Raw genomic sequence first — 24,148 nt, 5'->3', positions numbered from 1 at the left:
CCACTTACAACAATCTAGCTCATCTGACTTGTCACTGCAGTCCACATTATTATCACATTTCTTGTGCTTTCCAATGCACTGTCCATTGGTACAACGGAACTGATCAATTAAACAAAGCACTAGACAAAATACAAAAAAATTGTCACAATTACTTAAAACAGAATCTGGCAAAAATTCTGAAACAAGTACTCAGGGAGTGTAAAGAAAAAGCAACTATATGGCTAGAAGTGACCTGGGAGTGAGGGGGAACTCCATGTATTTTCATATGTGGAGTGAGAATATATAGGAATGAATAAAAGGAAAATAAATCCATCAGTAATTTCACATTTTGTTTTTATTCAGCTTCTGTTTTCAATGCTCTTTATGCCAAAGAGAGCTAGTTCTTTTAGTGCTATTAAAGAGAGAAAGGGGATGAGAAAAGTGGAATGTTTTCTCTTCTCAAGGGATTGATCCCCATAAATTTAGAGCATCTTGGCCAAAGATTAAGCTCCTTTTCAAATGCAGATTCTAATTAGACACCCCTCTTGCACCCTAGTACCGTTTAAAATTTTTAATGACAATTACATCATACAATTAGTACTTCTTATGCTTGAGAAATGAAAGAAAATACCTTTCGTGCTACCATGTTCAGAAATAACCGTACAAAACACATGAGAAACCTATCATTTGTAGCTGAACCAAAATAATTATTTCAAAGGAAAAGGACTCCAATTTTTTTTAAAGCACGCTTTTGACATGCACTGAAAAGTCACAAGTACTTTACCTTCACAGTTCTTCTCATCTGACTTGTCTTGGCAATTTGCATCTCCATTGCATCGAAGCACGCCATCAATGCACTGCCCACTAGCACACTGAAACTGGGACTCTGAGCAGAGAGGACAATTTAGTTCATCACTGTGGTCCTCACATTCAGTGAATCCATCACATCGCCATGCCACAGGGATACAGTCAATCTCTCCTGTGAAACATGTAAACTGCTGAGGGGAACATGTTGGAGGCTCTTCAAATGAACAGGAAGAGAAAAAATTAAAACTTACTACTAGGTACACAATATACAGTAGTAAATCACCATAGTAATCTAGTATTTGATAAACCAAAAGTTTCAAGCTTTGGAGGAAAAACATGCTATTTGAAAAAAAAATTGCTGGGAAAACTGGAAAGCAGTTTGGCAGAAATCAGGTAAAGACCAATATCTCACACTGTATATCCCTCTTTTTCTGTTTTGGTTTTTAGTCTTTTTGCAGGGCAATGAGGGTTAAGTGACTTGCCCAGGGTCACCAGCTAGTAAGTTTCAAGTGTCTAAGGCTGCATTTGAACTCGGGTCCCCCTGAATCCAGGGCTGGTGCTTTATCTACTTTGCCACCTAGCTGCCTCTCTCACACTGTATATCAAAAAAGGTCAAAATGAGTACATGATTTAGAGATAAGGGGTGATGTAAGCAAATTAGGGGAACATGAAAAATTTAACCTGTCATATCGAAGGATAAGGGAAGAATTAATGGTCAAACAAGAAAGAGGATCATAGGAAGTAAAATGGATAATCACAATTATATGAAATTTAAAGGCTTTTGCATGAACAAAACCAATGCTACCAAGATTAGAAAAAAGCAGGAAACGGGGGGAAATTTATTTTTTCTGTGAGTTTCTCTGTTAGAGGCCTCATTTCTCCAATATATAGAGAAATGAGCTAAATTTATAAAAATAACAGCCATTGCTCGATTGATAAATGGTCAAAAATAGGAATAGGCAGTTTTCAGAAGAAATCAAAGCAATTAATACCTATAAAATTAGTAATCACCAATAATTAGAGGAATGCTAATTAAAACTACTCTGAGGAGGGGCAGGTAGGTGGCGCAGTGGATAAAGCACTGGCCTTGGATTCAGGAGGACCTGAGTTCAAATCCAGCCTCAGACACTTGACACTGGCTGTGTGACCCTGAGCAAGTCACTTAACCCTCATTGCCCCACAAAACAAAACAAAACAAAAAAAACTACTCTGAGGTACCACTTCACACCTATTAGACTGGCCAACATGACACAAAAGGAAAACGACAAATGCTGGAGGGGATGTGGAATCAGAGGGACATTAATATACCCTTGATGGAGTTGCAAATTGCTCCAACAATTCTGGAGAACAATTTGGAACTATACTCAAGGGGCTATGGAATTGTGCATATCCTCTAACTCAGCAATAGCACTACTGGTTCTTTACCCCAAAGAGATGAAAGAAAAAGGAAATGGCTTATATGTACAAAAAATATTTATAGCAGTTCTGTTTGTGGTGGTAAAAGAACTGGAAATGGAGGGGATGTTCATCAACTGAGGAATGGCTGAACAAGTTTGGTATAGGATTGTGATGGAAAACTAATGTGCTTTAAGAAATGACAAGCAGTGTATCCCAAAGAGATCATAAAAAAGGGAAAATGACACACATATACAAAAATATTTATAGCAGCTCTGTGGTGGTGAAGCATTGGAAATTAAGGGGATGTCCATCAATTGAGGAATGGCTGAACAAGTTGTGGTATATGAATGTAATGGAATACTACTGTGCTGTAAGAAATGATGAACAGGCAGATTTCAGAAAAGACTTAAGTGGACTGATGCTGAGTGAAGTGAGTAGAACTAGGAGAACATTGTGCACAGTAACAACAACATTGTACTACGATCAACTGTGATAAGACAATACAATGATCTAAGATAATTCCAAAGGACTCATGATGGAAAATGCTCTCCACATCCAGAAAAAAGAACAGTGGAATTTGAATGCAGACAGAACCATACTATTTCTGCTTTTTTTTTTTTTGAGGTTTTTCTCTTTTGTTCTGATTCTTCTTTCACAATATGACTAATGCAGAAATATGTTTAATGTGATTGTACCTATATAGCCTATATCAGACTACTTTCTGTCTTGGGGAGGGGTGAAGGAAGGGAGGGAAAGAAAAATTTGAAACTCAAAATCTTATAAAAACAAATGTTGAAAACTTGACATGTAACTGGGAAAAAATAAAATACTATTAAAATTAAAAAAAGAAATGACAAGCAAGATTATTTTAGGAAAATTTAGGAAGATTTAAATGAATAGATAAAAAGTGAAGTGAAGAGAAACAGAACGTTGTTCACAATTACAGTAATAGTGTAAAGATGATCAACTGTGAAAGACAGCAATTCTGATCAATACAATGATCTATGGACTCCTGATGAAAAATGCTATCACCTCTAGAGAGAGAACTGAAGAACTATGAGCACAGATTGAAGCATACCTTTTCACTTTCTCTATTTTTCTTGCTTTGTCTTTTTTAAGTATGGCTAATATGGAAATATGTTTTGTATGATTTCACATGAATAATTGTTATTGTATTGTTTGCCTTCTCTATGGGTGGGGAAATGGCTGTAGGGCGAGAATTTGGAACACAAACCATGCTTCTCTGGGGGAGAAATAAAAATGCCAGAATAGATTCCCAAGATAGAAGAGAGGGAAAAAGTGAATATAGATTAGAATATAGTAAGAATCAAAGTGCTATGAGTTTATATAAGGAAAAAAGCCATTTCTAACTGGAGGTACCATTGGAAAACTTCACAGAGGTAGTGGATGAGCTAGGCTTTGAAGGATAAATAAGTGGAATGTTAACAGGTAGAAATAGGAGCAGGGAGCAAAGGGTGGAGAAAGATTTTGGAATACAATCAAAACAATTTGTTGAATGATTATATCAAGGGGATGAATCAAAGATGAGCCTAAGGTTTTAGCATGCGTGATTAAGAATTATATGGCTAATGAAGGGGAGGTTGAGAGGGAGCTGTTTTAGGTAGGAAAAGAAGATAAGCTTACTATTGAGCTTGAGGGGACAGAAGGATATCTAAATTGAAAGGTAGTTGGAAATAAAAGACTGGAAATATATAAGTCTGATTATCACTAGTGATGTCATATGAGTGAATAAATTCTCTGAGAGAGAATGTAATGACAAATTCAAAGGGCCTAAGAGAATTACTCACTATTAGACAGCCAAAACACTCATCATCTTACAATACAATGCTTACACAAACATTATGGCAGAGAAATCTTTGCGTCCTAAATGGTTTTGTTTTTTTTAAATGTTACACATTCTTGATTTTATGACCAGAGTATTTGGTTCAACAATTTTTATTGTCAATGAACATAAATTATTTTTATTTTTTACAACCCATTCTTGTACCTCAGATACTGAAGAGGGCTTACATTCTTTTCTTAATCCCTTTAACAGCAGCTATAAATTAAACAATTCTCTCCACATGTATGGTTTTGATTTATTGTCAAGTCACATGTGTAGGCCACTCTTAGTTCAGAAATTCCTTCTATCAAGGTAGATCGGTGAGGGTTATGCAACATAAAGAGCATGGAGAGTGTGGTCTGTACCAGTGTTGCGACTTGCTATATGAGTTGTCATACACAGGACTTGAACTCAAATAAATTTCTGATTCCAGTGTTTGCTCTCTCTGTGTAGCACATGTACCATAAAAAAGGAAGAGGAAAAAAATATAAAGGAAAAACATAGGAGCTTAGAAGCCATCTAGTCTCATTCCCTTATTTTAAAGGAAACTGAGGCCCAAGAATGTTGTGACTTGTTCAGTGTTATAAAAGTGAGCGTCTTTGGAATCCAAAGCTAACAGTCCCCCTGCACCTCCTCCTCCCATGCCATCCTGCTTCCATTCAGTCACTTGGTCTGGCTACTTACCACTAAATTCATTATTAGAATATACATTTGCTATAGGCAATAGGATGTATTTAACTAAAATATTTAGGCTTATTAGAATGCATTAAGATTTGCATTACAAAACATATTTCTTCATCACAACCCTGTGATGAGACTGATCTTGATTTATACTCTTCCTAAAGTAGAGCTATAATAGAGGCATAATAATGATATCTAAGGCATGAGAAGGCACAATTCTGGCTTGAGAGTTAACAATACAAAGACAGTTTCATAGGCAGTATAAATGGATCTCGTTTTACATAACACATGTTCCGAAAGAGCTGTAAGTAAAGCAAATTTTATAAGTTCAGCAATATTATGCATGCAACTGACAATCACTTAATGAAAAGATAATTGGACATGGGTTCAAATCCCTACTACTTAATATTACCCATGCAACCTTGGGCATGTTACTTAAAGTTGTCTGGGTCTATTCCTGCATCTATAACATGGGAGATAATAACACTTTCTTTTTTTTTAAGTGAGGCAATTGGGGTTAAGTGACTTGCCCAGGGTCACACAGCTAGTAAGTGTTAAGTGTCTGAGGCCCGATTTGAACTCAGGTACTACTGACTTTGGGGTCGATGCTCTATCTACTGCGCCACCTAGCTGCCCCCAACATTTTCAATACATCTTTGACAGGACTGTTATGAGGAATATGTTTGTAAAACTGGAACTATAAAATAATGTGAGTTACCATAATTATTTGGTAAATCAAGAATTTGATACTTTCTTAAAGGGAAACATTTGTTCCTTTCTGTTCTAGAAAGAATTTGGTAAAAACTTTTCCTTTTATTTTAGCAAAAATTTAACCAACTCACTACTATCTATTCATATTACTTTGACAGTCAAAGAAAAGCTGTAAAACATTTTAATACTTTAATCTTTGTCTTAAATAAAACAAAACACAAAGGAAAGGGGGATGTGGGCTAACTCCATGTGTAGATAAATAGAGCCAGAGAATTTCATAAGCCTAAGCTCGCCAGGAGAATCATTATCAATCTTTCTATAAGTCTGTTTCTTCAAACAGCCTGAAGTTTATGGAAAGAAATGACAGGCTCCTTCTCTTTTGTTTTATACTTAAGTAGATTATGAAAACTTCAGCTTCTTTAAGAATGCTTATTACATGTACAAGAAATGGATAAATGTTTGATCATCTTACATTTTGTTGCTCAAAAATCTTCAGTGGTTTCTTTCAGCCTATCTAGTAAGTAAAGTTCAAATTGGTTTTTTGCCTGGCATTCAGGACCCTCCACAATTTGCAGTGACCATATCTTTCCAGCCTTGTTTCCAGTTGAACATTTATTTGTTTGTGCTTCTTCCTTTGCCCAGAACTTCCTTATTTCCCTTTTTCTTGTCTATTGAATTCCTAATCTGGCCTCAGATACTTACTAGCTGAGTGACCTCGGGCAATTCACTTTACTGCTATCTGCCTCAGTTTTCCTCAACTGTAAAAAGGAAATAATAATAGCACCTACCTATTTCCCCCAGAGTTGTTATGAGGAACAAATGAGATAATATTTGAAAAGTGAATAGCACAGTGCCTGGCACATAATACATGCATAATAAATTCTTTTTACCTTTCCATTCCCCCTCCTCCATGAAACCTTCTCTAATTTCCTCAATCTATAGCATTCTTTCCTCCTCCTACATCTCACATGGTCTCCTTTTTTGTATATTTCTCATGCCCTTATGTATTATAGTTATCTATATATGTGTAATTCTCTCCACTAGACTGTAAGCTCCAAGTGGACAAGACAATTAACATATCTTAGCTAAACTTTGTACTTCTCCCAGGGTCTACCAAAGTTCTGTGCACATAGCAGGTATATAATACATGTTTGCTGAAATTGAATTTTGTTTTGATATTCACATTTAGAAGTATCATTAGAAGGAATAATAGTAACTTACAATCAGATGGCACTTTATGGGACTATAAAGTACTTTCTCTATATTGTATCATTTATATCTTACAACAACCTCTGAGTTAAATGGTACAAAAATTATTATCATTGTAAAGATGAGAAATAAATATAGAGATTTAAGAAGTTAAGTGACATTATTGAGGTCACCAAGTGATAAGTCCAGGACTCAAATTTAAGACTTCTCCGCTCAAATAATGATAAGCTAATATGTCCTCACTATGGTATTTAGGATACAAAGAAAAATGTACCATTTCCTGCCTTGAGAAACTCTCACTCCACTTATAGAGGAGGGACGGTAGACAGGGGACAGATAAACAAATACAAGACAATTTGAAAAGAAACAAAGTATGTACTATAATTTGGGGGAAAGGGATCAAGAAAGTTTTTTCAGAGGAAGAGATATCTAATTGAGCCTAGAACAAAACTAGGGATACTGGAAGGTGCAGTAAGGAGGAAGTATATTTATTAAATGGGAGAACAATCTATGTGAAGATAGATACACAGAGAGAGAAAATAGCATATCAAGGTTGGGAATAGCTAGTAGCTAGTTTGGACAGAATGGAGAGTGTACATATATGAAATACATCTGGAAAGGCAGGTTGTAGCCAAACTGGGTAAGGAGAGAGGGGGATGTTTCATTCTAGACTGAGGAGTTTGTATTTTGTTACAAAGGCAACAGAAAATCAATAAAGATTTTTAAGCAATGAAACATTATTAAACCTGTAACTTAGGACAATTATTTTGGTAGCTATGAAGAAGACACAGATTAGAAGGGGAAAGTCTAGAAACAGGCAGACCAATTAAGAGGCTATTTGAATAATCGAGGTTAGATGTTCTTCACAGTATCATGTTGCCTTCCCTTAAAGAACTTTAGCACAGAGATAATTTTTAATTGCAGAAATAAGAGGGCTTTCAATTATAGAATGTGAACCACACTAAAGATTGTTCATGAGATCCAAAACTCTGTTGGTTTTATTCCCCTCCATGCCAGTCCTGGAACCAATATCTTATTTTACATACATACTGGTTTTTGTGGTGATTCTTTCTAACATCTGTCCTAAGGCACCAAATCTATGAATGAATGATAGTACTGTATATAATTTCTTAAGAAAAATTCTATTTTCCCTTAAGCAAAGTTGCCTTCTGTAACCTATCCAGCAACTAAGTATCTTTTATTACTGCTGATTTCTGTCAGAATTCAAAGGTGAAAGCCTTAAAACGGCAGCTTCAATGAGGCATATGAGGATTACCATTGAAGAAACATATATACTGCACCTTTTGCATTTTTATTCCAGTATAATTTAAAGTCACAGCATTATCTAGTAGACCTTTTACTATGAGTCTACTAATTCCTATTAGGGAACAATAAGACTAGCTCTTGTTTTCTTCCCTAGTTTTTTCATTTGGGACATAATTACCTGTATTAGCTAAAGAAGCTGAATAAAAATTAGTAAAGCAGCTAAGAAAATAAAAAAAGTTTTCTGTCCTAAATAATTGTCTAGGTCTGTCTCCCAATAACTGTCTTAAAAGAATTTCAAAATAGCGGTTTGCATTTACAACTGCATAATCCTCCAGAAAACACACACATTTTAAATTATGGAAATTCTGGCTCCTTTAATTGCCTATGCCATTTTTTCATCAGAAATGCTTCTGCCAGTCAGGGCTCTCTATGCTTTATATCACTAGCCCTTCCTGGTACTCAGGCTGAAAGCATCTGATAAAGTTTGACAAAAGGGACATTTTCATTTCATTGGAACTCAAAAGGATGTTACTGCCTAGGGGTGCAGTTAATTGCTCCTCTATTCTGAGGTCTCTCAGTGGTCAGGTATAAGCAGTCAGTCAAGCAACTAGGTGGTGCAGTGGATAAAGCACCAGCCCTGGATTCAGGAGGACCTGAGTTCAAATTTGACCTCAGACACTTGACACTTACTAGCTGTCTGACCCTGAGCAAGTCACTTGACCATCACTGCCCGCCCCCCACCAAAAAAAAAAGAAAAAGAAAAGGAAAAGGAAAAAAAAATTAAAGAAAAAGGATAAGGAAGAGTTACTGCAGGGACTACATATAACCTTTCTTGTTAAATTTGTTTCAGGCTTTCTCCACATTTGAAGGCATAGATACTATAAAAAACTTGGGGGGGGGGGGGGGAAGAATGGCTTTCTAGAGCAGCTGCTCCAGTAAAGCTGGAAAAGATGCCACAGGCTTTCTGTAAATGGAAGATTTTATGAGGGTCCCTGGGACGAAGAGGGAAAGATGCAACAAAAATAGGGATTCTCTTTCATTCCCCTCTTCCCCCTCACCCAAATAATCCTCATAACACTGGTTTCAGAAAGAATAATCCTAAACACATTGTTTTCCTCATATTTATTTATGCTTACAGAGTTGGCTAAAAAAGGATTTTTGTCCATCTGTTAACTTTCTCTGTAGTTTTTCAAGCCTAGCCTCAGAAACATGAAATTACGTTTTACACTTCCATATCTGAAGCATTTATCTGTAACTAACTCATGAAGTTAAAGGGAGAAAAAGAAACCTGCCACTTAATACGCATTTTTAAAAAGATACTTCTGTTACCAGCCCCCAAGCCTGTCCTGGCAACACAAAGCCCAAAGCAGGAAGTCTTTTCAAAGATTCAGAGACACATCTGATTCTGTGGTCTGTGAGGAGTCGGCTTGGATAATCTTCAGATTTAACTGGAAGAATCTTCCTTCCTTTAGGTATTTTCCTAAAATATAATAGTCACTCTACATTACAGTGGACTGAGACTGCTGGAGGTGGAATAACTCCTTTTGTTACCTATAGTATTTTTTTTAAAATCACATTGAGTTTGATGCTAGCATTTATTTTCTATCCTAGAAGGATCCCAGAGCTATGAAGCTTAGGACCATATTTAAATTATATTGCCCCAAGACTGGACTTAAACCTTACATGTTGATTATAATTCCAACCTTAACATCAATATACACAAAAGAGGTAGTATGACATAGTGGATAGAAAACTGGTCTTGGTGCCAAGAAGACCTAAATTTAAGTCTTGCTTCTGATGCATACTGCTTATATATGAACCTGAGCAAATCACTTAACCTCTTAGTTCTCTAGACAACTCTCTAACACTATAAGTTACAGAGAAGGTAATGACTGGCATTGATAAAAGGGAATGTCGTAATATGAGAGTTTCCTATACCAATGAAATCACAGGACCAGGATATATCTTTGGGGGGGGGGCGGGGCAATGAGGGTTAAGTGACTTGCCCAGGGTAACACAGCTAGTACGTGTCAAGTGTCTGAGGTCGGATTTGAACTCAGGTCCTCCTGAATTCAGGGCTGGTGCTTTATCCACTGTGCTACCTAGCTGCCCCTGACCAGGATATATCTTTTTTTTTTTTTTAAACTTGATACTACTTTTTCTGGGAGCAGCAATTTGGATGCAGTTTAGATTTTTTTTTTTTTTGCTGGGCAATGGGGGTTAAGTGACTTGCCCAGAGTCACACAGCTAGTAAGTGTCAAGTGTCTGAGGCCGGATTTGAACTCAGGTTCTCCTGAATCCTGGGTCGGTGCTTTATCGACTGCACCACCTAGCTGCCCCCAGGATATATCTTAACTCTAGGACAATTAGGCTGATCATACAATAAATAACTACTTAATTTATGATTGAGTTCACTTCCTAGTAAATCAGGCAACATTCTTTTTTCGTTGTTGTATTTATTTAGAATTTTATTTTCCCCCAATTATATGTAAAAACAATTTTAACATCCATTTTTAAAACTCTGTGCTCCAACTTCTCTTTCTTCCTCCCTTGAGGCAAGCTATTCAACATAAGTCATATATATGTAGTCATGCAAAACATTTCCATATTAGGTTGTGAAAGAAAACAGACAAAAAAACTCAAGAAAAATAAACAAAAAAAAATTATGCTTCCATCAGTATTTAGACACCATGAATTCTTTCTTTGGAGATGGATCCCATTTTTCATCATAAGTCCTTCAGAGTTGTCTTGGATCACTGTATTGCTGAGAACAACAAAGTCATTCACAGCTGATCATCTTGCTGTTACTTTGTACACATTACATTTCACTTTGAATCAGCTCATGTAAGTTTTTCTGTTTTTTGGTGTTTTTTTTTCCTGAGAGCATCCTGCTCATTATTTCTTTCTTTCTTTTTTTTTTTTTTTTTTGGTGGGGCAATGGGGGTTAAGTGACTTGCCCAGGGTCACACAGCTAGTAAGTGTCAAGTGTCTGAGGACGGATTTGAACTCAGGTACTCCTGAATCCAGGGCTGGCACTTTATCCACTGCGCCACCTAGCTGCTCCCGCTCATCATTTCTTACAACACAATAGTGTTCTATCATAATCACATCCTACAATTTGTTCAGCCACTCCCTCACTGGTGGGCATCTCAATTTCAAATTCTTTGCACCAGAAAAGGGTCACCATAAATATTTTTTGTACATATAGATCCTTTAACTTTTTTTTTATCCTTTTGGATACCAACCTAGTAGTGATGATACTAGGTCAAAGAGTATGCATGGTTTTAAAGCCCTTTGGCTATAGTTCCAAATCCTTCTACAGAACGTTTGAATCAGTTTACCATTCCACCAACACTGCATTAATGTCTCATTTCCCCCATATCCCCTACAACATTTGTCATTTTCCTCTGCTGTCCTGTTATCCGATCTAATAGGTATGAAGTAGTACCCCAGAATTGTTTTGACTTGCACCTTTCTAATCAATAGTGAGTTAGAGCATTTTTTTTTCACATGGCTATAGATAGCTTTAATTATTTCATCTAAAAACTTTATATCTTTTGATCATTTATCAGACAAACTTAATTCAAATAATTTTCACAGTTACTACTGCTAAATGTAGTTTTCTCCATTCTATTGCCTCCCCATTATATTTACTCTATTCTCCATCTCCTTTCACCCTGTCCCTCCTCAAGTGTTTTGCTTCTGTCTCCTCCCCCAAACTTCCCTCCCTTCTATAACTTCCCTCCCAATCCCTTGTCCCCTTCCTCTCCTACTTTCTTGCAGGGTAAGATAGATTTCTATACCCAATTGAGTATGTATGTTATTCCCTCTTTGAGCCAATTCTGATGAGAGTAAGGTTCATTCACTCTCTGGCACCTCCCCCATCTTCCCTTCTACTGTATAAACATTTTCTTGCTTCTTTTATGAGATACTTTACCCATTCCACCTCTCCCTTTCTCTTTCTCCCAGTGCATTCCTCTCTCACCCCTTAATTTTATCTTTTTAAAGATATTATCCCTTCATATTAAACTCACACCTGTGCCCTCTGTCTAAATATACTCCATAATAATGAGAAAGTTCTTATGAGTTTCAAGTATCATCTTCCCATGCAGGAATGTAAACAGTTTAACCTTTTAGTATGCCTTATGATTTCTTTTTCCTGTTTACCTTTTTATGCTTCTCTTGAGTTTTGTATGTGAAAGTCAAATTTTCTATTCAGTTCAGGTCTTTCATAAAGAATGCCTTAAAGTCCTCTCTTCCACTGAATTCCCATTTTTCCCCAATCAGGCAACATTTTAAATGAGGTAGGGCATACAGTGAACATTTACTACTTTCCTTCAGGGTAACTAGAGTAACCCAAAGACCTACCTCCACAAGATAGTTCATCCTGAAGTAGGACCAGATGCACTGGACAAGAGCATCTTGTTGTACCATCTCCTTTCACAAGACAAATATGTGAACAACCACCATTATCCTGGGAACATGGATGCTGTCCTATAAATTAAAAAGAAAAGTCCAAATCTATCAACACAAGTATATCCAAGAAACTCAAAGTTATCTCCTTATAAGAAACTTCAATTTTTCCTTAACTACTAACAAAATCAAATGTGTATTATATTTTTAAATAGCAAATATTTCTGTCTAAACTAACATGCTCTCTCCCTTGACTTAAATTATATAAACTACAGACAATCCACTGTCAGCATAAAAAATGTTTGGCATATGTTAGTGTAACGGTTAATAAGTTTCTATATTCAGGGGCAGCTAGGTGGCGCAGTGGATAAAGCACTGGTCCTGGATTCAGGAGGACCTGAGTTCAAATCCAGTCTCAGACACTTGACACTTACTAGCTGTGTGACCTTGGGCAAGTCACTCAACCCTCATTGCCCCCCCCCAATTTGTTTTAAATCCAAATAAAAAGTTTCTATATTCCTTGAAGTGTAGTAAGTGCTGGTCAAAATAAAACAATCCATGACTTCAAGAAACTTACATTCTATTTATGGAACACAAATGTAACATGAACTTTCAAAGCCCCACCCTCTAAAACAAAACATTCTGCCAGAATCAGTGTAAGAAACAATGTTGGATATCCACAGTTTACTTGTCATTCTTTGAGGAAACTGTTTAATTATTGGTCTGTTGAGAATGTGAACTGCAATAGCTGAAGAGAGGGCAGAAAGAGAGGGCTAAAACCTCCCCGATATTTTCCTGAGAGAACTGACTTTAACCCTTTACTTGTGAAGAAGAAAAAAAAGCAAAGAGAATGTTTGGGGAGGAAACATATAACTTGTGTCACGAGAGAAACGAAAGGTGAGACTGATTAGTGAATGAGAAATCAGCAGTTGTAATGACAGTTAAGGATGACTTTGTGGGTGATGTTCCTTCCAGATGAAGAAATCTCAGTCTTTGTTTTACTGACACTTAATAAATAGTATAACCAGTAACATGTTTATTTGAGCGATGAAATAAAAGGGTTTGATATAGATAGAGAAATGACCAAAAGCTTATGGGAAAAGATTCTTCCTTTATTTAAAAAACTAGAGTGGGGACTCAGAGCTTAATTGATTAATAGGAGGTGTTGCAATTTTAGTAACTAATAATAATATCTCAAACTATGTTATCAGTCCTTTTTCAGAGTAGATATTTGGTTGCTCAGTCTGTCATTGGTCAAATTTTTGCAGATGAGCAGTAAGTTGTAAATAATTAATATTAATACAATTAACTAACAATATTATTTCTATAATTAATGGATTAATTAATATAATAATATTCTAATAAAATTATGCATATTTAAATAATCAATTGACAGACTTTGTTGTTGTTGTTCAGTCATTCAGTCATATACAATTCTTTGTGACCCCATTGACCATACCACTCCAATACCTTCCATGGTGTTTTTTTGGCAAAGATACTGGAGTGGTCTGCCATTTCCTTCTCCGGTGGTTTAAGGCAGACAGAGGTTAAGTGACTTACCCAGGGTCACAGAGTTAGTTAGTACCTGAGGCCAGATTTGAATTCATCTTCCTAACTTTAGGTTTAGCACTCTCTACTGAGCCTTGCTTATCCACCTAGCTGCCTCAAATGACAGAATAAATAGGATCAAAAATTTGGAACAGGAAGGGTCTTTAGAGTTATCACTAACTCCTTCATTTTACAGATGAGGAAACTGAAGCTAGAAGATGCTAAGTAATTAATCAGTCAAGTGACAGTACTAGACTGGAGTCAGGAAGACTCATACTGAAATTCTGCCTCTGGTACTAAGTAGCTGTGTGACGCGAGGCGAGTCATTTTCTCATTTGTAAAATAGGGATAATAGTAGCACCTATCTCACAGGATTGTTATGAAGATCAAATAATATATGCATAGAGCTTTGCAAATGTTAAAGAGCTACATAAGTGCTAATTATTATATTATTATTATTGTTATTGTTAGCTCATCATGAGAATCAATATAGGGAGCTGCCAGTAAGGAACTTACTATATCAAAAGTTTTAGAAAGTTACCTGGGACACTGAGAAATTAAGTGACCTAAGGCCATAGGTGTCCATAGGTGGGACATGACCAGCAGAGAAAAATTCTGGCTAAAAATAATTCAATCATCAAACACATTTTCCCCCTAAACCTCAGAAAGGAAGTCAATCGGTTTTTCTTAGTTTTCCAACATGTGTTAAATCCAAATCCTAAGAATTATACTCAAAGGTACCAAACGTTTCATTATTCTAGCGCTTAGTTTGGTATGTAATTAATCTCCATTTGGAAAATTAATAAGTTCACTAGATAGTTTTAAGAAATTTGAGTATTCTGCTAATTTATTTTCCTCCAGATCTTTCCTCCACTTCCAAGTGTTGTTTCTCCTGCACTTCTAATATAGAAGGTGTCTTGTTATACCTTGTTGCCCAATATATGGTTATCTTTTTCTTCTCTGCTCTTCTTCCCCATTTCGATAATGCAATTACATGATAATGATCATGATAATCTACTAACAATTGTTATTATAATAACATAATAAAAATGAAAATTTAGAAATAGGTTCACAAGAGAGATTTAACAATGAAATATTGTATATTCTTTCTGTTCTGGGTAAATTGCTCTATTCTCCAGTTACAAAAGCCATCAAAGAGAATTATTGGAGTTGACAATATCTAAATCTTTTTTAATGTGATTTCTCTTTAATAGGTATGCTTTGTCACTAAATTTAGTCACAAATATTACTTAAGGTATCTTGCTCAATAGTACCAGATAAGCTAATACTTTTGGAGCAAAAGGTAGAGAGAATTATTATATTTTTATATCTTCTCTGTATGCTTCTTTTAGAACAGTTTTGAGGAATAATGTATAGACTTACAGGATGAGAACAAATACCTTTTATGTTCTTGTTTTACTTAAGCTATAATATAATTTTGTATTGAGAGGCAGTGTAGAGTAGTAGAAAGAATACTGGCCCTGGGAGTCAGTAGATGTGGGTTTGAATACTGCCCCAAATACTTAGTTGCTTTTTACCTAAGTCATTTCCCTCAGAGCTTCTGTTTCCTCATCTGTAAAATGAAGATAATAATATGTGCACGATCTGCCTCGCAATGCTGTGAATAAAGCATTTTTCATAACTTAAAGTATTATAGAAATGGGAGGTTTTTTTATATATGTGGTGAGACATCATTTGCCAAGACTTAGCATTCAGGTTTTATCTTCTGATTACTTGTAATTAATAATTATTTTTTAAAATCACTCTTAATTTTAAAAATATTTGCAAAAAATACAATAATTCTATTTTATAAAGAAGTTACAGTGGCATAAGAAAATAGGATTTTGGTATTGGATAGAGAGGTGGCATCAGAATCAAAAAGATTTGTGGTTTTCTGTATTGAACTAGGTGAGGCAGAACATCCAACAAAGAATTTCCATGCATGAACCATGGCGAACACACTACAATGTTTTCAAATATGGGATAAGCAAATGGCTTCATTACTAACTATACTTAAAAAGGACTTAGATACTAACTTTAAATAATCTTCAAATGTATTAGGACAGCAATCTCACTAGCCACTTACTATATTCCAGTAGGTCTAACTCCTTTACAGCATGAATGTCACTCAGTTGAGCAATACGAGCCTGGACCTTGGTCCGCCCTTCACGACCAGTCATGTCAATTTTTTCAATCATTTGCTGCTGCCTATCAATCCAGTACAGCCAGTTTTCAAACACAGTCAGTCCCACAGGCTGTAAGATATTAGAGTCTTCTAAAACTATACGATTGGCACCTTGGTAAAACAATCCAAAGAGAAACAACTTTAGTTACCAATTCATTTAACAACATACACTGAAATTCTATTACCATTATATATGTAGCACTAAAGCAGGTACTATGGGAACTTAAAAAAAAGACATGCACAATAAACTTTTAAAAATGGTACTAATTACATGAAATACCAATACAAACTTCTTAATATTATATTTTATCCAAATCATAAGAGTGGAAAAGGACCTAAGAGATTATCCATCCTTACCCAAATGCAGAAATATCTTTTACAACATCCCAGAAAAATGGTCATTAAGCTTCAACACTTCTAAAATGATGGGGAATTTGCTAGCTAAAAAATGCTGAGAAAGTTCTTTACAGTGAGCCAAAATCTACTTGTCTATAACCTTCACTGTAGTTGGATGTTTCATAACCAATTTTGTACTTTCCTTACACAAAGAAAATAATATACAGATAGCACAAACCAAACAAACAACAACAAAACAAAAACAAGTGTCTTGATGAACAGTTTCTTAAAGCTTCCATTTCTGGGCAAACCCTTTGAAGGGTGCTGCATTATAAGAGCCTCTTTCTCTTTTTATTTAACCTTTAATTTTTACATTTTTTGATCAAAATTTTGTTTTTAGTTTTGAATTATCTTCGTCCCTACTGTCCTTCTCCCATCCATTGAGAAGTCAGGAAATGATATTCATTATACATATGAAGTTATATAAAATCTATTTCCACATTACCTATGTTGCAAAAGCAAGAAAAATACAGAAAGTGAAAGAAAATATACTTCAATCTGCACTCAGAGTTTATCAATTCCCTCTTTCTAGAGGTGGATAGCATTTTGGATTTCAATTTGGAACTGCCATGGAAAACTGTATTGATCATAGTAGTTAAAACTATCATAGCTATTATTGTTTCAATATTGCTATTACTGTGTACAAAGTTCTTCTGGTTCTGGTCATTTCATTTGCATCAGTTCATTTAAGTTTTCTAAGGTTTTTCTGAAATCATCCTGCTGGTCATTTCTTATAGCACATTAGTATTCCTTCACAATTCTATACAACTTGTTCAACCATTCCCCAACTGATAGGCATCCTCTCAATTTTCAGTTCTTTGCCACCACAAAAAGAACCACTATAAATATTTTTTTCCATTTCATCATTTCATCATTTCCTTTTCATCTTTTTGGAGTAAAGAATTAATATTGGTACCGCTGAGCCAAAGGGTACTATGGGAACTTAAAAGTCAAGTTGAAAAGATATGATATACATAATAAAACTTTTTAAATGCTGGTAAATACATGAAATACCAATACAAAGTTCTAATGTTATACTTTCTTCAAATCATAGAGTGGAAAAGCACTTACACTGCCCTTTGAGCACAGTTCCAAATTATTCTCCAAAATCGCAACTCCACCAACAGTACATTCACATGTCCCTATGATTCTACATCCCCATTAGCATTCATAATTTTCCCTGTCATGTTAGCCAATCTGATAGGTATGAGGTGATACCTCTTGTATTACTCTAATTATTAGTAATTTAGAGCATTTTTTCATATGTATTCATAGCTTTAATTTCTTCTGAAAACTGCCTGTTCATATTCTTTGACCACTTATCAATTGGGGAAAGGCTGCTATTTTTTATAAATTTGGCTCAATTCTCTACATATTTGAGAAATGAGACCTTTGTCAGAGAAATTTGTAGTAATTTTTTCCCCTCCAGTTTCCTGCTTTCCTTCTAATCTTGGCAGCATTGGTTTTATTTGTGCAAGAAATTTTCCATTTCGTGCAATCACAATTACCATTTTGCCTCATAAGAGCCTCTCTATCTCTTGTTTGGTCATAACTCTTCCCTTATCCACAGACCTGACAGGTAATTTTTTTCCATGCTTTCCTAATTTGCTTTGATCACCCCTTATATCTAAATCATGTACCCAATTTTGAGCTTATCTTGGCATATGGTAGAAGTGTGTTGGTCTATGTCTAGTTTCTGCCAGACTGCTTTCCAGTTTTCCCAACAGTTTTTGTTAAAGAACGAGTTCTTGTTCCAATACTTTGGAACTTTGGGTTTATCAAACAATAATTTACCATGGTCTTTTACTTCTGAGGTATATTACGTACCTCATCTATTCCACTGACGAATCGCTCTATTTTTATTCAGTACCAGATCGTTTTGATGATTACTGCTTTGTAGTATAGTTTGAAATCTGGTACCGTGGGTTACCTTCCTTCACATTTTTGTTCACAAATGCTCTTGACCTTTGATTTCATTCCTCCAGATAAATTTTGTTATCATTTTTTCTAGCTCTATAAAATAATCTTTGGTGACTTGATTGGTAATGGTATGAAATAAGTATATTTGGTTTTTTCCAGTTTTTTAGCTATGTCTTAATTTGTGTGAGAAGTGTTTTATAATTGTGCTTATACAGTTCCTAGGTGTGTCTTGGCAGCAGGTAGACTCCCAATTATTTTATACTGTCTGCTATTATTTTAAATGGAATTTCTTTATCTCTTGCTGCTGGGTTTTATTGGCAAAATATAGAAATTCTGGTTATTTGTGTGGCTTTGTTTTAAATCTTACAACTTTACTAAAGTTGTTAGTTGTTTTGACTAGTTTTTAGTTGACTCTCTAGGGTTCACTAAGAATAACAACATATCACCTCTTTCTTTCTAAATTCCTTGTTATTGTACTGGCAGATTTCTAGTTAAGGACTTTCTTTTCCATACCAAAGGCAATGGCCACAAAAAGAAAAAGATGCTAGAATCAATGAATTCCAGGCTCCAGCTAAAAAGCAGCAAATCTATACTAAGTTATAAACAGATCCTAAAAATGATCAGGAAAAGTAAAGCTGAATGAGTCATCCTAGCAATAAATGTATGGCTTTAAGGAAATGTAAAAATGAATATTATGCTATTTTGGCCAAAACTGACAGATATGATGACAATAGCAATAACAAAGACTTTTGCACTTGCAAAATACTACATAACATTGACTGATTCATATGATTCTGATATCATTGGAAGCATGCCAAAAGAGACCAGTAAAAAGTAAACTGTACATAATTACTCTGAAGGATTTATTAAGCACTTACTATTTGCAACACACTGTTTATTTTATTATTTATCTTTGTATTATTTAATCAAGCTGGGCAAAGCTTGTTTTAAAAGTCTTCACTTCAAATCAGAACCAAGAAAGGAAAAAAGAAAGGGGGCACGAACAGAGAGACTCCCCAGAACAAATCATTCAGAACTACTATTCTTGGGTACCTGAGAGATCACTACTTTCAATTCGCCGGAGATCTGAATCAGCCCAAAACAGTTTGCCCAAGCGGCTGTCAAGGGCTAAAGCTATAGGTTTACTTAAGCCACTGAAAAAGAGGACCTCTCTTTCTGTTCCATCCAAAGCAGCTCTCTCAATTTTTGGAGACCTTTCTTGAAGATTGGTAAAGTACATATACCTAAAGGGAAAAAGGGGAAAAAAAAGTTATAAAAAGAAGTTATACTGATACAAGTACAGCCAAACCCCATTAATAAGATAGTACCTTTTTAAAAGCAATGAATTTTACTATTTTCCATGGAGCTCAACAAACCAGGATAACCAAAGTACAAACTAGTAAATGTCCTTAGGAGCTTTGCTTTACTAAATAGATAAGGCTTTATAATTAACTTGCTAAATGTTTTAGGTATAGAAACAACTATAGAAAGCATCTGAAAAACATTTTCTGCTCAGTCTCAATAATAATAAAAAGTTACATCTTCCACCTTGAAAATGCACAAAAATTGGGACAACTAGATGGCGTATTAGATAGAGTACCAGTCCTGGAGTTAGGAAGATCTGAGTTCAAATCCAGTTTCAGATACTTAATAACTGTGTGACTCTGGGCAAGTCACTTAATCCTGATTGCCGTGCCCCCCCCATCACCCCTCCCCCAAGAAAATGCGCAAAAATTCTGCCAGGAGTCCACAGGCAATAGGAAAAGTACTACCCTTTGTTATCCTTCCAGCAAAGCCCACACCTGCACAAAGAAGTCTCACAGTATGACCTGAGACGGAACATGTTTAGCCTTTAAGAGTCTATGCCCATTGGCAAACACCAAGAATACAGAGGGCTCCCCTGAAAGAGTCCCAAGGTGATATGAAAGAAATATTGGAAGAGTCTCAAAGAAACTTTGGAATTCCTAAGAAGTGGCAAGGACAGCAATCAGGACATTCTAGGGCAAGGGACTCTGAGGTCCTTAACATTCTGTTCTGGGACTCCACAGAAGATCCAGTGCTCTGAACCTCAAAGATCCAAGGGAACCAAACCTTGGTAGGTGGAAGTCAGTGCAAGAACCAAGAATAACACCACAAAGGGTTTTAATACCACAGAAGCGTAGCAGAGGCCTGGCAGAAAACCTCAACTAGGAAATAAAGCTGGAAAGAGTAAATTAAACACCAAGCCATACAAAAAATTCCTAAGTCTAGAGATCTCCAAAAAAGAAGCAGCAACTAAACTCCATAACCAGTACAAACAGAAATTCAAAGGAAAAAACAGATTTTCCAAAATCATGAATATGTGGAAGAAATAAAAGCTCTAGAAGAAAAGCAATTAAAATAAGTAGTTTAGAAGAGAAAGTGTTCAATCAGACCCACCAAAATAGATCAAACTAAAATCAATGACTTCATAAGACAGAAAGAAATATTAGAACAAAACCAAAAGACTGAAAAAATAGAAGAAAATGGAAAATATTTTATATAAAAAACAACTGATATGGAAATGAAATCAAGGAGAGATAACTTACAAATCACCGAAATCTCTGAAAACTCAGAATTTTTCAAACAGCCTAGACAATACATTTGAAGAAATTGTGAATGAAAATTGCCCAGATCTAATAGTCAGAGGGAAATGACAAGACAGAAAAAAATCCAATGATCACTTCCTGAAAGGAACAAAACCCCCACAAAATCCATGAATGTCATAACCAAAATCCAGAGTCTCCATATCAAAGAAAAACAATACAGCACAAATCTAGGAAGAAGCAGTTTAGGTACCATGGGACTCTAAGCAGGATCACAGAAAACCTGGCTAAACAGGGGAGATCAGAATACAATATTCCTGATGGCAAAAGAAGTAGGCTTAAAATCAAGAATACTTTATTCTGAAAAGATGAGCATGATCCTATGGGGGGGTGGCGGGGGAAGGACCTTAATGCAATAGAAAACTTGCAAGCATTTCTGATGAAAAGACCAAAGCTGAGTAGACCTCTAAAACAGAAACACTAGAATACAAAGAAATCTGGAAAGGAAATGGATGGAATGATGTAGTGACAATATTTATAATAGAGAGAAAAGGAAAAAGTGTCCCTTCAAGACCTTAATGTCTTCAAAGGGCAATAAGCTTGAGTTAAATTTTAAAAATGGAGGTACTGAGGGGTGGATTGGTTCTGTTCTGAGGATTGAAAGAGGGGAAAAAGAAGGGAGGATAAAAGGAATACAACACTAGCATGGAAAAAAGGAAGAAGGGGTGAAGCTTGCTATTTCTCAGAATAGTAAAGAAATGTGTGAAAAGAATATACAAATATAGAAGAAAAGGTAGCAGGAGGTGGCATCAAGATGAACTTCATTCCTATCTGAAATGGGTAAAGGGGAACTGAACATCTACACATCCACAAAAACACACTCAGCTGATGTAGAAATAGATCAAACTCAACAGGAAAACAAGTGGGAATGGGGGAGTGGTTAGAGGGAGGATAAAGGATTTAAGAGTATACTTTAGCTTGCCAGACAGACAACTGAGGAATCACTGAATAAACTATGGTATATAAATGTACTGGTATATTATTGTGCCAAAAGAAATGATTCAGGATTTCAGAGAATTCTAGGTAGTATGAATTGGTGAAAAGTGAGGTGAGAATCCAGAAAACAATTTATATAAAGATACTGAGATTATAAAGAAACACCTGCGAAAGACTCAAAACCTCTGATCAATGCAATGATCAACTACATCTCCAAAGGACTTCTGATGATGCATGCTACCCACCTCCTGATAGAGAGGGGATGAACACAAGCTATAAAGACATACAATTATGGACATATTCATTATGTAGATTTGTTTTGTTTAATCACACTTCTTTGTCAAAAGGCAGAAGGAAGGTTCAGGAGAAGGCCCAAACAGGATAGTTTTACAATAACAAGTACACTTTTACAGTAATCTATAAAATTGATTTAAGTTCAGAATGTTTCTTTTACATTTTTATTTATAGTTTAGAGTTCCAATTTTTATCCCTCCTTCCCTCCTTTCCCCCTTTCCCCTCCCTGAGGCAGTAAGCAATCATATATGGGCAGAATGTTTTTTTAAAAAATATTCTTTTAAATAGGTAGCTTTAAGCATTTCTTTTGTGGTTACAGGATTCCCATGCTTGGCAAACTTATTTTTCACAGATCAAAGTTAACTTTGACCTAGTTTCTAGCTGAACATCACAAATTCTGAAAAGATTCTAAATTAAGCTTTATCAAATACTAATCTATGGCATGGTTATTAAGACCAAACTTTAAATACACATAACTGTAAGTCCTGTGATCATAACTCCCCCCCATCTCCCCACAAACACACACACAGGAGGGTGGTAGCTAGAAAGAGTAAGACATGTGTTTAAAGTTCTTTTTACCCCAATCACCAAGTTACAGTACCTGTAAATAAGTATATACCCTTTTACAATTTGCTTACTTCAAAATTCTCATAACTCCCTTGACTCTCTTTTGGAAACTGCCATAAAAATATTCCCACTGAATTTCCAATATAGCATTTACATAACATACCCTTTCTCTGGGTTTACCATAATGGCTCGAGGTCGGTCCTGTTCCCCTCTGAGTACCACTCCCACTGGTCTTCCATCCAGCCTTGTTACATTAATGACATTAGTGGCCTCACAAGTCCAGTAGATGTAACGGCTATAAATATCAATGCTGAGGTCATACGGCTGCATGTCCACATTTTGATTGGGATTTGAGCTTACAACCACAGTAAGACCCTTTGGAAGGAAGGGTAAAAGACTTAATTAGACAACTCTGGGGCAGGTTCATCCAATAACTACCACCTACATGAATGGCTGAATCCAGTAAAGTACTAATTCTCTCAATGACCAATATGTAACACTAAGTTGCCCAATTCAAGAAATCCCAGATATCCCCTGTTGGTCACAATAGAGAGCTGAGAATATAGTAATAATGATATTATTTCCCCTTAGCACCGGAGTTTGGGTATCCCAATAGTAATTCTCCAAATGCTAGACTCTCAGACAGTCCTAGTCCAAGACTACGAAATCCATTTATACAAAATCCAGTGTCACAAAATGCAGGATTTATAACGTTGAGCAGTACAGAGTTTCCTGAGTAAATGAATCTCACTTCAGTCCTTGCCAGTGGGCTGAAGTGCTCTTTCACAGGGCTGATTTACATAAATACAACCTTCTATCTGTAGAAGCACAATGTTGGGGATGTTGTGACACTGCTACAACTATTAACCCTTTCCCCAAAGGCCTAAGGCTGATCTCAGTCCTAACTTATTCATCCCCAAATACAATCCACTTTCTAGTTCTTTGGCCTTAGTTCCATAAGGACTTTGCCCAACTCCATTTGACAATACTCACACTCAGAGTTATGAATAAGTCACCTAAGCTCCATAAAGTTAGTTAGCAACAATAACAGCACTATAATCTTGGCCAATGATCTAAACACAGGTTTGGCCTTATAGATAACACAAAGGTCTGCGTAAGTATGGAATGCCTATTTATCACATCTTCCCCCATATCACTGTCATCAACAAACATTTACTTAAAAGCTTACAAGACTGCAGGACTCTGTATTAAGTACTTGCATTTTTAATAGTTTTAGTTGGAGAGCTTTCTTGCCCTCTGGGTAAAGTAAAAAAATAAGCAGAATTAAGTAAAACGAGCATATATTATGTCTATGTGTGCACACATATACGAGGGTAGGAAAAAGGAGAGGTTATTTTAGTGCACAAGATG

General features: G+C 35.8%; 1 protein-coding gene across 1 annotated transcript in view; it reads right to left on the bottom strand.

Moving 5' to 3' along the window:
* LRP6 (LDL receptor related protein 6) overlaps positions 1 to 24,148 on the bottom strand; it is a 153,420-nt gene that overhangs the window by 11,625 nt on the left and 117,647 nt on the right. The window contains exons 14-19 of the mRNA XM_043966783.1: positions 22,941 to 23,152; positions 19,410 to 19,600; positions 15,942 to 16,151; positions 12,263 to 12,388; positions 764 to 1,000; positions 9 to 119 (exon numbers count right to left, since the gene is read on the bottom strand). Of these exons, the coding sequence (XP_043822718.1) occupies positions 9 to 119; positions 764 to 1,000; positions 12,263 to 12,388; positions 15,942 to 16,151; positions 19,410 to 19,600; positions 22,941 to 23,152 (1,087 nt within the window). The remainder of the gene's footprint in view (positions 1 to 8; positions 120 to 763; positions 1,001 to 12,262; positions 12,389 to 15,941; positions 16,152 to 19,409; positions 19,601 to 22,940; positions 23,153 to 24,148) is intronic.

Source organism: Dromiciops gliroides, chromosome 5 (genome assembly GCF_019393635.1).
Source record: "Dromiciops gliroides isolate mDroGli1 chromosome 5, mDroGli1.pri, whole genome shotgun sequence".
Taxonomy (NCBI): Eukaryota; Metazoa; Chordata; class Mammalia; order Microbiotheria; family Microbiotheriidae; genus Dromiciops; species Dromiciops gliroides.
Note: the sequence above shows the minus strand (reverse complement) of the source record. Positions and strands in the feature narration are given on the sequence as shown.